At 46.1% G+C, this 15,224-nt stretch overlaps 1 protein-coding gene across 3 annotated transcripts in view; it reads left to right on the top strand.

The window, feature by feature from the left end:
• LOC311524787 (coagulation factor XIII B chain-like) overlaps positions 1 to 15,224 on the top strand; it is a 46,806-nt gene that overhangs the window by 8,761 nt on the left and 22,821 nt on the right. For 2 of the 3 annotated variants that reach the window (XM_084636291.1, XM_084636289.1), the window contains 4 exons: positions 982 to 1,182; positions 3,290 to 3,475; positions 12,937 to 13,113; positions 13,286 to 13,462. In XM_084636291.1, coding sequence (XP_084492417.1) covers positions 982 to 1,182; positions 3,290 to 3,475; positions 12,937 to 13,113; positions 13,286 to 13,462 — 741 coding nt within the window. The remainder of the gene's footprint in view (positions 1 to 981; positions 1,183 to 3,289; positions 3,476 to 12,936; positions 13,114 to 13,285; positions 13,463 to 15,224) is intronic. The other variant, XM_084636290.1, reaches the window with a different exon arrangement.

Raw genomic sequence — 15,224 nt, 5'->3', positions numbered from 1 at the left:
GATCCATCCTCTCTCATTGCAGATGCTGACACGCACTACAAAAGAATGACAGTTGGAAAAATGGCGCAAAAGAAAGCCAGAGACCTTTGGAGGGGTGGGATACAAAGCGGTGCATGATAGTACATTTTGCACATCCCAGGACACCTAGCGATGGATGGTGTCACTAGGCACTGTGGGATACATACCCACAGTCCATTGCTCTCACTCTTGACAAAGGTGCCCTTTGAATGTGGACACGATCTGTCGACAGAGGGAACAAATGTAGTCATGCTTTGGCAACTTTGCTTTTGTTGATTTCCCCTTGTTGGCATTAGTTTCATCGAAAAAACTTGCCAGTGTAGACAAGCCCTTAGGTCAGGGGTCTCAAACTCCTGGCCCCCAGGCCATCTGTGGCCGGAGAACCTCCCCAATGTGGCCCCTGGGACTCCAGCAATTTTGGTCTCTCCCTTCCAGAGCCTGTATCCCAATCCCCTACCCCAGACCTCCTCCCACACCCAAACTCCCTCCCAGAGCCTTCGGTGGGGGGGAGGAGTTTTGAGGGGGGCAGGTTCTGGGTGTTAGATTTATTACAACCATAAGGCCTAGAACTCTTTTTAGATGAAAACTGAGGTTCTAGACCATCTGAATGTGTCTAGCATGCAACATAAATAGATCAAGGGCTGAATCCATCCCTTAGGCCATAAATTTTGACATCCCCTTTCTAAATATATTACCTTTTTAGTTTCACTGAATCTGCCCATTTCTTGTAGTATAGGACAAGGTGAAAAGAAATGTCTTTGGTTTTCAGTATAATTACTAACAACTAGGCAAGTCAAGTATAAGTTTAAAGGGTAAACGGTTGCAGAATTGGACCACATGTATGAACCCTAGGTACCTACAGAGCATTCAGCCAAGCCAATTAATTTCAAATTAATCCAGAAAGCACTGTTATATGCATGGGATAAATTTGTAATGAACAAAACATAATTAAATCTTTTGTAGATAAGCCTTGTGATTTGCCACTCATAGAAAATGGGAAGATAGCTCAGTATTATTATAGTTTCAAAAGTTATTATTTTCCAATGAGTAAGGAGAAAAAGATTTCCTACACCTGCGTGGCTGGCTATACAACTGAATCTGGGAGTCAAGATGCAAGGATAACATGCACAGCAACAGGATGGTCGCCAGCACCAAAGTGTTATCGTAAGTCAATTTCATTGGCCTTTTTTGTTTCCTGTGGACACTAATGGATTTCACCAAGAGGGTGTAGTAATGAAACCATAAATTAGGGAAAAATTAGGAAGTGGAACTGGATATTGACAGTGTTTTTTTTTTACCTCTCTCTGAAAATTGGTACCAAACCCAGCAATATTGCCTTTTTGTGAAATCAGATAAATTCATAGAGGATAGGTGCATCAAGGGCTCTTAGCTAGGATGGGCAGGGATGGTGTCTCCAGTCCCAGTTTGCCAGAAACTGGGAATGGGCAACAGGGATGGATCACTTGATGATTACCGGTTCTGATTAACCTTCTGAAGCACCTGGCATTGGCCACTGTCGGAAGACAGGATACTGGGCTAGATGGATCTTTATTCTGACCCAGTATGGCTGTTCTTATGTTCAGAACATCCCTATTTATTTTATATTTTCAGTGTTTGTGTTTTCATTATTATTTTTATTCAAGGGGTACTGGATTCCCCTTCCATCCTCCATGATGAGCAAATGACCAATTTCAGTCAGATTTTAGTTCACATTGCCTCCCCTCATCTTCAGTAATTTTGCCTCTTACAGGTGGAAACCCTCCCCCAATACAGAAATTTCCTGGCTCATCAGCAGGGGTTAAACAAAGTGAAAGCTACACTTTGGCATCAGTAGGAGTTGCCTGCAGGTGACTGGTTGGCTGCTTCCTCAGTCAGTAAGAGCATCTCAGAGAGTATTTAGGGTGTTACCCAGGGTTTTCAGAACCCAAAGCAGTGGTAACTTGACTGTTTCTCTTCAGGCAGTGTCAGGAATAAATCAATCGAGACACAGCTCTTCTGTCTGATAAATGATTGGTACAAACAAGAATGCTTTAACCTAAAACTACTTTATTAGCTTTCACGTGCACACAAAAAAGTGCTCTAGCAGTAGGTTCAGAGCATCCTACACATTTATATTTACCCAAAGTCTGAGATGGTTTTGAATAATAAACAACTAGAATTACGTGCGCCCTCCTTCCATCCAGCCATTAGGGAGTTTAGGTGCCAGCTCCTTGCCCAAAGAAAAGCTTCGTTGGATTGCTCCAAAGTGTATCCTTTTGCCTAATCTTTTATAGCTAACTTAAACTAAGCACATAACTCATCGCGACTTGTAGTGGGTCACCACAGTAACCCCAATGGGTCACCAATTCTCCTAATTTAAGCAACATACTCATTTATCTCTTAACAAAGCATTTTGTGTATCTCTAGTCATAACATTAAAATTTATACGTAGGGGCGCTTAAAACCAAGGACTGTTCAAACATTCCTTCCATTCTCATGGTACATTAACTCTGTCCCCCCTCCCATTCTCATTAGCAGAAACTGCAAACATACAGCTGTTTGGCCTTGCCTCTCAAAGCCCTAAGATTATTTATAGCTATGTGGTATTTGGTTTTCAGCTAGCAGTGGCTGGACATACAAAATGGCTGACTGCAGTAATGTCAGGTTCCAGAGTTACACACAGTAATATCAAGTTCTGAGGTTATGGAGGAGTGGGGAGAACATCTGTGCCTCGTAAAATAAATTGTAAAAACACTGAACTCTTTCTTGCTCTCCTTGTGCTCTCATCTGCTTATGATCTGCTGATGGTCATCAGTTCCCTTCCTGGTGACCTTTATTTGCTGCTGGGAGAGAACTCTCACTATGTCTTTGCAAGTGCTCCTATTTTACTCACTGGGAGAGAGTCTTATAGCTTGGAAGGTGAGTAATTTCTCCAATTCTCAGGACTCACTGTGTGCACTGCAGTTTCAGTAGTGATCTGGAACAGAATAAAGAGAATAGTTAAGACTGGCAAGAAAGAAGATTGTGTGAACCCCACCACTGTCTAGCTTCACCAAACTAGGTGACTTTTATCTTTCTAATTTCAACATTTAAAATACCTATTTGATATTGGGTTTTTTGTTACTATGTCAGGAGAGTAACCAGATAGAAAAATCGTTGGGCTCGTTATCTCCTCACTGTAGGCAAATATAGGAAGCAGACAAATCCCTATGTACATATATACTTAAGTTACAGAGAAGCATAATACTCTGTCAGTTGCCTCCTTCTAATCAACCTACTTATTTTCATGTAGAAAAATGTAGGAAACCTCTCTTGGAAAATGGCATCTTCTCTGATACAAAAGTGTCCTACAAAATATGGGAACAATTACTGTACAGATGTGCTCCCGGCTATCAAACTCCAGGAGGTAATGCTAAAGAAACAGTGCAATGTCTTCCAGAAGGATGGTCTTCTCACCCAAGCTGTGCTACAAAGTTTGGTATGAATTTACATTCCTCTTTATAATTGACTTTCTTTGTATCTTTGCTGCTATACAATACCATTACAGCTGGAGTCTCCTTGTGTTAGGGCAGCTTTTAAACTCACTGTGGCAAATTTTCAGCTGGTTGAAATCAATGGGGCAACATCAATTTGCATTAGATGACGATAGTCCCCATTGGGACTACTCACATCACATGCATAAAGTTAAGCCTGCATGTAAAGGCGTATATAGGATCATGGGCCAAATAGGTAGATAATTGCTTAAACGATTGAAACCGTCCACATTTTCTAATGAGGTTAGGGATAGTATAAATACTGTTTTACATTGAATGCTTCTGTGTCCTTCCACTGTTAGGATATTAACTTCAGAAAGGGAGCTACTATACAAACACCATAGCATTGAATGACAGTGGGTGATAATCTCTATTGATGTCACATTAATACTAACTTACAATGTAAAAGTGTGGCAGTGAATAATTAAACTTAAATGTGTAGACTTATCTATAGATTATGTTTTAATTATATTAATTACTTAATGTAACAGGGTCCACGACCCACCCCTCTTCCTGGGGCCCGCTTTCTGCCTCCAATAAGTCTCAGGGAGGCTTCAGGGTTGTGCAACACCTGTGTCTTTATTTACCTACAGTTATCCCATCACCAGTGTCTATCTGTTTACAAGGCTTGCAGGATTAGTCACCTCCTTTACAGGCAGAGTCAGCCTTCAGCTAGGAGGCCTCCAGTTCCCTCCCTGACTGACTGGCTTCTCCCTGGCTGCCCCCAGCCTTCTGGCTTCCTCCAGCCCTTATAGCCCTTGGCTTGTCAGGCCAGCAGGTGTTGCCAATCCTCAGGCTGGCATCAGACCTTTTCCATCAGCCCCAATCTGCTTCCCTTGATTGGAGCTGACTGGGCAGGGGCTAATTAGGTGCTTTTGCCATAGCATCCTGCTACACTTAAGCATTCCCAGTTATCACTTAGAGGGTTAACAGGTTCTTCGAGTGCTTGCTCATATCTATTCCAGTTAGGTGTGCGCGCGTGCTGCGTGCACAGATGTCACAAACTTTTTTCCCTAGCAGCTACCCCTCGGGCCAGCTGTGGAGCCCCCTGGAGTGGCGCCGATAAGGTGCTCTATATATGACCCTGCTGGCCTGACCCCCCTTCAGTTCCTTCTTACTGCCAGTGACAGTTGTTGGAACAGTGGTCTCTTGTTCACAAGTGCTCCACTACTCCCTAGCTACTCTACTTATCTCTCTTGTTAGTTAAATGTTAGTTATTTGTTATCTTTAGTGTTACGTATAGTCGTTAACGCTTGAAGGGGTTTCCCTCTTCAACGAATGCCCTATGGGGCATGCCGTCCCAGGGCTTCAAACCTTGCAGCTCCTGTGGCAAGTCTAAGCCCACGGGCGACTCCCACGACTCCTGCCTTTGGTGTCTGGGAGAGGCCCATCAGGTGGATAAGTGCAGGATTTGCAAAGCATTTAAACTTTGCACTAGAAAGGAGAGGGACATTAGACTCAAACAACTCCTCATGGAGTCTGCTCTCCGTCCACCACAATACTTGGCCCTGAGTGCCTTATGCGGAGCGCTCCTCCAGCGGTGCTGTCTACAGCGCCGAAAAAGGACTCGGCATGCCCCTCTAGCGCCCGGCGGTCTCCTGGGGCCCAAAAGCGCTCTCCCCGGCACTGTTCTCACTCTCCAGCCACCCGTAAGAAGCAGGCCATGGAGAAACCCCACAAAGGCCCGAGGTGGTAGTCGCACCTCCGATAGGACACGGTGCAGACCAGGGACATAAGGCTAACAGACCTTCCAGTCGGCCTCATCCTGCATGAGCCTCTGCCTCTCCGGGAAGCCCTGTACCGCCGGACTTCCTGCAGCTGTAGGTTGAGGAGGTCATGCTGCCTTCCACACCCGACAACTTTGAGGCCTCCAGAAGGCTCATTGAGATGACTGCGCCCAAGTCTCCGGTCTCGAGACCTACACCATCTTGAGCCTTGGCACGGTAAAGAGGCAAACTGGCTATCTTTGGGCTGTCTGCCCCCAGACCAGCACCACTGTGCTGCTCTGAGTCCCGGTACCGCACCCATGCTCTGCACCGGTCCGTCTCGTGGCGTCGGTCTGACTCGCCGCACTGGTCTCACAGCCTCAATCCTTAGAGCTGCTCCCGCTTGAGGTGGTCATCGGCTGACATGTCGTGGTCCTGCTCGAGGTCTTGGTCAAGGTCTGAGACCTTGTGGCACCGCTTGAACGGACACTGTTCCGTGCAGCGGTACAGCTCCCCATCGTATCACCGCACCTCTCCATGAGACTGTTCGTGAAACTGCTCTCCCTCGCGGCACCGCTCTCCACTGGCATGGCACCATTCCCCGGCACAGCACCAGTCGCAGTGGCACTCCCGTGGCCGCTCTGCACCGAGGCCAAGTCCAACATCTCAGCGCTGGTCGATCTCCCAGTACCACTCTTCACAACGGCACTGCCGATCACTGTCTGGATCTCATCACTCTGCATGGTACCCATTCCACCCATCAGGGGAAGTGGAACCCCCCCAGCACAGCGTACTGCCCCTCTTTGGCCGTCCAGCTCCCAGTCACCCTCTCCCAGGTCGGGTAGGGCATCGGAGGCAGCCCGATCACATCTGGGCAGTCTCAGACGGGATGCTTCAGCACCCTGCTGGCAGCCCCAGTGGCAGTTCTGGACTCCTTGGGTGTACCACCAAGCCCAGGGCGCCCCTCCAGGCGTCCCTCCACCATCACGTTCTGGGTCCTGTATTCCCGAGGCAGCCGTCAGTCGTCGTCCTGCACAAACCCCAGTGAAGGCTACACCCTGGGCCCAGGAGGAACCTGAACCAGTGGACCAAGGGGCTGTCTCAGACCCAACCCTGCTGGTCACCACCTCCTCATCCTCTCCTGATGAGGCAGTGGTGGGTACATCCGCATCCATCCCCCCACCCATGGACAATCGGGCCCTACAGGAACTCCCATGGCAAGTGGCCTTAAACATGAATTTCCAGGTGGAGGAGGTCATAGAAGAAGAGGACCCCATGGTGGACATTCTGACACCAGAGGGGACCTCTAGGGTGGTGCTGCCCGTTATAAAGACCATTCAGTCAAATGCCAAAACAATCCGGCAAACTCCGGTCTCCATTCCCGCCATGGCCAAAGGGTCTGAAAGAAAGTACTTTGTCCCCACTAGGGGACACTAATACCTTTTTACCCATTCCCCCCCCCCCCCCAATGCATAGCCTGAAAGATTCAAGGAACACAATTAAGTCTCTAGGCATGCATACCCTGGCGACTCAAAGAAAGCCGTTTAAGCCCCAGCTCACCCAGCAGCAATCTTTCCCCACTAGACTCAGGCAGGACTTCTCCTGCAGGAGGAGTAGATACACCAGGCTCAGACCATCGTGTCCTCCCTCTGAACAGGGCCAGGGACAGTCCAAGCCCGCTCCAGGCCCTAAGCACCCATTTTGAAGATGCGCATGAGGACGGATTACCAGTCCATATCCTAGCGAGTTATCTCTCTTCCTGAACAGTCTATTCCGCTTCTACTGTGCACGATCCCTTATTACATCGGACCAGTGGGTCCTCCGCATGGTAGAGGCAGGCTATTCTATCCACTTCTGCTCCTTCCAGCCCTCCCACACCCCCTTGCCCATTCCTCTTCAGGTATCCCTCTCACAAGCAACTCCTGATTCAGGAGGTCCAGTCCCTCCTCGCTCTAGGAGCAGTGGAGAAGGTACCTTGGGAGCTCAGAGGCAAGGGTTTCTACTCATGCTACTTCCTCGTTCCCAAGGCAAAGGGGGGGTCTACGGCCCATTCTGGACCTAAGGGAACTCAACAAGCACATCGTCAACTCAAAGTTCTGCATGGTCTCCTTGAGCACGATCATCCCCTCCCTGGATTTAGGAGACTGGTATGCCGCCCTCGATATGAAGGACACTTATTTTCACGTTTCAATCAACCTGTTTCACAGACGTTTTCTCCATTTCATAGTAGAGAAGACACACTATCAGTTCATGGCTCTCCATTTGGCCTGTGTACCAAATGCATGGTAGTCGTGGCAGCCTTTCTTCGCCTCCTTCATGTGCATGTTTGCCTGTACCTAGACGACTGGCTCATACGAGGCCGGTCTCGTCAGCAGGTAGAATCACAGGTACAATTGGTCTGGGACATGTTTGACTGCTTAGCTGTTATTCTGAATGTCAACAAGTCTGTTCTCACCCCAAAAAGAACAATAGAGTTAATTTGGGGCAGTCCTGGATGCAAACCAGGCGAGAGCATTCCTCCCAGAGGCCCATCATCTAGCCCTCACACATGTGATCACCGGCCTTTGCAACTTTCCCACCACCATGGCGAGACAGTGCCTCAAGCTGCTCGGCCACATGGCATCCTGCACCTACGTGGTGCAGCATGCCAGGTTGCAGCTCAGGCCCCTGCAGGCGTGGCTTGTGTCCATGTATTACCCGGGCCACGACAGTCTGGACATGATGCTGACCGTTCTGGGACATACCCTTGATTCCCTACAATGGTGGCTGGACCCCCGCATGGTAAGCACCGGAGTACCGTTCCACCTCCCCCAGCCCACTCTGACATTGGTAACGGATGCGTCAGCACTCGGCTGGGGAGCACATCTCGGGAGTATGACGACTCAGCGCCTATGGCAAGTAGAGGAACTGGCTCTACATATCAACATCAAAGAGCTCAGGGCAATCCACCTCTCATGCCATGCGTTCCTGTCCTGCTTGCAGGGCTACTGTGTAGCAGTGCTGACAGATAATACCACGGCCATGTTTTACATAAACGAGCAAGGTGGAGCCTGGTCATCTCCTCTCTGCCAGGAAGCTCTCCTTCTATGGGAATTTTGTTTAGCCCACTCCATCCTTCTCCAAGCCTCATACCTGCCAGATGTTCAAAACGTACTGGTGGACAGCTTGAGCAGGCAGTTCCTCACACACGAATGGTCGATTCGGCCAGACATCATCCACACCATCTTCTGCGGCTGAGGGTTTCCCCAAATTGACCTGTTCACCACACGGGTCAACAGGAAGTGCCCAACCTTTTGCTCTTTCTGGGGTCACAGCCCGGGCTCGATTGCGGATGCCTTCCTGATCCCATGGTCCGGTCAACTACTATATGCCTTTCAGCCATTTCCTCTCGTCCACAAGGTGATTCTCAAGGTACTCAGGGACAAGATGGATGTCATCCTGGTGGCCCCAGCTTGGCCTCACCAGTGCTGGTACCCCACCCTCATGGACCTATCGATCCGGTCACCGATCCGCCTACCTCTCACTTCCAACCTTATCTCACAGAATCACAGTTGCCTCCTCCACCCGGACCTTCAGTCGCTTCACCTCATGGCCTGGAGGATCCGTGGTTGAACCAAGTTGAGCTCGCCTATTCGGACCTGTGAGGCAGGTGCTCCTGGAAAGCTGCAAGCCTTCTACCAGAACCACTTAGAAAACCGTTTCCACTTTGCTTTGTATCTGGTGTGCCCAATGGCAGGTACTCCCACTCCAGGCTTCAATCCTGTGCATCCTGGACTATTTGGTGCATCTGAAAGATCAGTGCCTGGCATTCGGTTCTCTTAAGGTTCACCTTGCGGCTATTTTGGCATTTCACCCAGGCGTTTCTGGGTGCTCAGGGTTTACACACCCTATTGTGGGATGTTTCCTAAAAGGATTAGAAAAGATCCATCCTCCGATGAAGCCCCCGGTCCTTGCCTGGGACCTCCAATTTAGTCCTGTCTCGTCTTATGGGTCCTCCCTTTGAGTTGCTAGCTTCATGCTCGCTCCTCCACCTTTCCTGGAAGGCTGCTTTCCTAGTTGCCATCACTTCGGCATGACATGTTTCTGAACTACGAGCCCTCACATGTGGGCATCCGTATACCATCTTTCATGAGGATAAGGTGCAGCTTAGGCCTCACCCAGCCTTCCTACCAAAAGTCATGTCCCGCTTCCATGTCAGCCAGGATATTTTCCTGCCGGTTTTCTATTCAAAGCCGCACGCCACCCTCCTTGAGCAGCAGCTGCATTCGCTGGACGTTAGAAGGGCGCTCGCCTTCTATATAGACCGAATGAAGCCGTTCTGCAAAACAACCCAGTTGTTTGTCGCTCTAGCGAATCAGATGAAAGGTTTGCTGGTCTCTTCCCAGCGGATATCCTACTGGATCAGGGCATGTATTCGTACTTGCTATGACTTAGCGAAGATCTCTTCGCCTGTTGTCACGGCTCATTCCACGAGGGCTCAGGCCTCGTCAGCAACCTTCCTGGCACATGTGCCCCTCCAGGAAATCTGCAGGGCTGCCACATGGGCTTTGGTGCACACCTTCACGTCGCACTACACCATCGTCCACCAATCACGTGATGATGGGGCCTTTGGCAGGGGGATTCTCCAGTCTGAAATTCCTTGACTCCGACCCCACCTCCGAGGTAAGGCTTGGGAGTCACCTAACTGGAATTGATATAGAAGAAAAAACGGTTACTCATTTTTTTGTAACTGTTGTTCTACAAGATATGTTGCTCATATCTATTCCATGCCCCCCACCCTCTGTCTGAGTAGCCATCAAGAAGGAATGGAAGGGGGTCGGGCCAGCAGGGTCATATATAGAGCCACTACAGGGGGCTCCACAGCTGGCCCAACGAGTAGCTGCTAGGAAAAAAAGTTTCAGACATCCGTGCACATGGCACACGCGCACAAGGCACGTGCACACACCTAACTGGAATAGATATGAGCAATACATCTCGAAGAACAACAGTTACAAAAAGGTGAGTGTCAGGGTTCCCTCCCCACTCTGAACTCTAGAGTTCAGACATGGGCACCCGCATGAGAGACCCCCTAAGCTTATTTCTACCAGCTTAGGTTAAAATCTCCCCCCAAATTCTTCCTTGTATCTTGGATTAGCTAACGCTGCCACCACCACGTGATTTAGACAAACTCAGGGAAAGGACCACTTGGAGTTCCTACTCCCCCCTAATATCCTCCCCCCATAACTCCTTTCCTGGGGAGGCTTGAGAATAAACAAGATGAGCACAGACCAACCTTGGGTTTTTTTAGTACACTTAGAATCTGATTGGTTTTTTTTTTTTTTAAGAGAAACAGAACTTTATTAGAAAGAAAAACAGTAAAAGAAGCCCCTCTGGAAAATTAGAATGGAATATAACCTTACAGGGAAATCAGATTCAAAAACACAGAGGATTTCCCTCTGGGCCAAACTTTAAAGTTACAAAAAGAAAACCAGGAATACACCTTCCTCTCAGCACAGAGAAAATCACAAGCCAAAACAAAAATAAGCTAACGCATTCCTTTGTTCGTACTTTACTGACTCTAATGGAGTTGGATTGCTTGTGTCCAGCAAGCACACACAGCAGACAGACCAAAACCTTCCCTTCCCACCCGCCCCCCTCCACCAACCAGATCTGAAAGTATCTTGTCCCCTTATTGGTCCTTTTGGTCAGGTGCCAGCCAGGTTACCTTAGCTTCTTAACCCTTTCCAGGTAAAAGGATTTTGTGCCTCTGGCCAGGAGGGATTTTATAGTACTGTATACAGGACGGTTGTTACCCTTCCCTTTATATTTATGACAGCGAGTAACCATTTTTTCATGTCCTAAGATCAGGTCCAGTATTATTAAAATTACTATATAACTGGGAACCTCGATGCACACAGTGGCAACACTCATGCTATAAGAACTCTTTTGTGTTTACAAATTTATTAGTACATTCAGGATAGTCACACACACACACTGTAACTCAATAAGGTAGATAGAGATAACACAGAAAGTACACCTGAACATCCATACTCACACCATTCCTTGCAGAACAACCTTAAATGTTAGCCATTATCTTCCTCATAACCGTCACCTTCTTCATCTTCACCAGTGGCCCTTATTCTTACATCTCTCTCTCCTATTGCCCACAGGTTGGGATATAACTTTTATAATACGTTACGCTGATGCCAGTATGTCTAATGCATATTCAGTAGGGGTATTTCCCCTCTTCCTTATTTGTGTTTTCTCAATCTACTAATGTTGAGGTGTCCTTCTATAAGTTAGTATATTAATGATTTCAACTCTTTATCATATATGTCAATTTGTTGCCATCACACTCTTGTGGTTGGAGGGTCCTTCCAAAACTTTCCAATAGCTGGTGTTAGCTAATGCTTCTATGGTTGGCTGATGTCATTATGGACAAAATTCCCCTTTACACTCTTCCAGTTCCCCAAAACTTAGGGGTTTTCTTTGGGCCATTTATCTATGCCAAAGTTCATAGGCCTCATGCTAACTGCTGAAGCCAATGTCTGACAGGATACAAGCCTGTAGGTTCCTTGCATTCTTACTGAATATAAGAACGGCAAGGCAGTGAATATAGTAAAGGCAAGCTAGCCCTATGGGCTAGAAATATTGACAGTTAAGTAAATTTCCATTGTAAAAGTAGAAAATGTGGTAGAATTGCATTGATTTCCATCTTCTGCACGTCCATGCAGACTTTGGCTCACTGTGTCAAATATAAAAACGTCTGGAGTGTGGCCACCCCTTGCTTTCCTGTGGCTTGTAAGATAGTTCCACTGGAAAATACAACAAAGTATGATTAGAAGTAGTACATGCTAAAAGCTAGAGCTGGCTGAGTTTTAGAATGTGAGTAGTACATTTTATTTATTTAGGGTCAATTTTTCTTTTGAGTTTAATCTGTTTGCAATTCAGAAATACTCAGTGAATGGTAAAAATACAGAGAAGCACTACAGTTATTTGTAAGGTTTATCTATGGAGTCGTATTCGTAGTTCAAAATATATTTTTCTCTGGCCCCTGGCTGGCTGCCCTACCCTAGAGAAACAGCAGGCATGCCTGAAGAGAACTCTTTGGGCCTTGATTCTCTCTGGTAAAGGGTGGACTCGGAAGGGAAGGTTCCATTTCTTTTGCTATTTCCATTTTGAAGAGTGCAGGATTTTTATGACCACCCTACTAGTATAATCTAAATCTTGTTGTCACACACGGTACGCTTACTGCTGGGTGGGAATGTTGGTTTATGTCTGTGAGTTGCAGTTAAAATCTCAGCTTCTTCCTATAGCACCCTGTCTAACAGGCAAACTGCTAAAAGCTCCTATGCTCTCCCACGCTACAGTGAGATACTGTGTAAGTATATGTAAAGTTGGGAAGTTGCAGAGTCAGCAATACTGAAACAAACACATGTATGTATCTGAATGTACTTATTTGAATCAGTTTAGTCAAACATGGCCGTGCATCTGGTGCAAATTAATCCATTTCCCTCCAAACTTTGTTAATAAATGTATATCAGAGGACTTGAATAACTGGTGCCCCAGCTATTTACAAATTAAGTGCAATGCTTTGTGTCAGATTTGAATAGTCTACTAAAAACATGAGACTTTAATGAGGATCTAGCGAGAAAAATCCTATGTCATTAACTTTTAATGAAATAAGCCCCAAAAGTTATGTCTTTTTTTTTTTTTTTAAGAGAGCTGTTTAGTACCAGACTTACATCACGGCCACTACTCCACAACCCAGCAGATCCTCAAACTGAATGAAACACTGATGTATGAATGTGATGAGGGATATCGCACCAGAGGAGGAAACACTACTGAAAAGGCAGTCTGTGGCACATATGGATGGTCCCTTACTCCGAACTGCACTAGTATGTTGTTGTCTTTAGAATCACTTAACCTGAATCTTCCGAAGTCTGGTATTTTTTAACTCTGCAGCCTTTGGGGTTTTTTATGGGAGAAAAGCTTCCAAACATTTAATGGATTTATTCTGATAGAGTTGTTTTAAATCTGTTTTACCCAGTGTGTGTGTTTCTTTTCTAGAAGTATTGTGCTCCTTGTTAAGTGAGATAGAACATGGGAATTTCTATCCCAGGAAGAAAAGCTATGAGGAAGGAGATGTGGTTCAGTTTTTGTGTCAGAAAAATTACTCTTTGAATGGATCTGATTTAATTCAGTGTTACGACTTTGGATGGTATCCAGAGCCTCCAATATGTGAAGGTAACTCTCTCTGTGTATCTCTTCCTGCCCCTACACCACCCTTACTATTACATTTAAAAATATACATTAAAATAACATTAACATTTCAAAGTGAAGCCCTCAAAAGTTAGGAAATGTCAGAATTAAGGCTGCCTGTGCAACCTTAATTCAGCCTCCTTATGCATATGCATTGATAGCCTTTAATTACATGATCACATACTATTCCACCTTCTCCCACCAAGCTCCAGCCCCTGTATCTGCCTCCTTCCCTTTCCGCCTCAGCTCCCCGTCCCAGCTCTTTATCTCTTTGTATTTGAATCAGGCTGCACACTGCCTGGGTGTCAGCAGAAGAAGCATTGAAAGCACAGAAAGAGTCTCTTCCTCCTCTTGGTTTTTGTAAACCCTCGTGGCCTGCAGCCGCTGGGAGCAGCAATTTCAAGGAAAGTCCTGCTCAGCCCTGGCAGCCTAGGATGGAGCATGTTTAGTTACTGTGTGGGAATGTCACGTGCAGTAGAATATGTGAGGGGATGGAGCATGCTCAGTGCAGATATAATCTTTAGAAAATTTAGCTGCCTAATTCTAAACTTCTACTTACTGAATACTAACTGCAATTTTCAGAGACTGACACATTTTCAGAGAAATGGCAAAAATTTCATCACTTACCTCAGTGTTTCCCACAGCCAAATGTAAAGTCCTTTCTCCAAAAAGTGGAGGCTCTAGAGCTTATCAATAAAAGAGTTGTAAAAATAAAATTTTATAATGGTCAAAACAACATATTTTCCCCCTAGTCTTCTTGTGGAAAACTGCTGCACCATTTAGCTGAATCGTTTAATAACACCACTACCACAAAAGTCAGCTTGAGGCAGACACCCAAAATGGGAAACTTCACCCTTAACGGTTCAAATTTGACTGTTTTATAAGCAATTGGAAAACAGCATCTTCTAATGGAAAGTGTCAGACAATCTTTACTATAAGAATTGTTACCTGCACCACCTGTCGTACAAGTGTGATAATTTAATGTGTCAGGGTTTGACCAAGAGATAATAGTAGCAATGTGACTTTGTATGAGACTCTAAACACTTCTCATGATGGTCTCGTCCTTCTGAAACCTGAAAGTATGTTCTCGGTTAAATGCCATATTATCTATCAGAGGAAAATCCTTGTCCCCTTGAAATCAAGGGCAAAACTCTCACTGACTCCAGTGGGATCAGGATCTTTTCCTTAGCATTTTACATTCACAACATACAATCATTTGGAGCTTAAAACTGGGACCAAATCATGTGTCCCTTGAAGGCCGTGGAGTTTATCACTGATGTCAGTGAGAGCAGTTTCAGGTCCCTGATTAATTTCTTAGCTTGCTCAGTTGATTCAAGGGGATCAAATGTGGAAAACATCAACACAAAGGCAAAAAATAGATCTAATTTTGGAGTGCAAGTTACAACTGAAAAGAAATAAGTAATGGTCAGAACATGTTGCAACCAAGTTGCTTGATTTGAATGCACATTAGAAGTGGGCATGGTCTTCCATAAAGAAATTAAGTTCTCTCTCTCTCTCTGTTACTTTTCAAAAGCAGAATAAACACGGAGCAAATTGTACATGTTTACTGCTGCTTTAACTTGAACTTTTTGTCACTGCACATGTGGGCTTATGCCAGTTATTAGTGCTGCTGTTGGAGACTCTGGGAACCTGTGGGTTGTGCCAGAGACTTGTTGCTATTGATTCATTTTTCATCCTGAAATTATGCAACCAACATGGATATGGTGGGATCTGCACACATCAGGAT

This window comes from Lepidochelys olivacea (assembly GCF_965140295.1).
Source record: "Lepidochelys olivacea isolate rLepOli2 genome assembly, chromosome: 8".
NCBI lineage: Eukaryota > Metazoa > Chordata > Testudines > Cheloniidae > Lepidochelys > Lepidochelys olivacea.
This window is presented reverse-complemented; position numbering and strand designations above follow the sequence as displayed.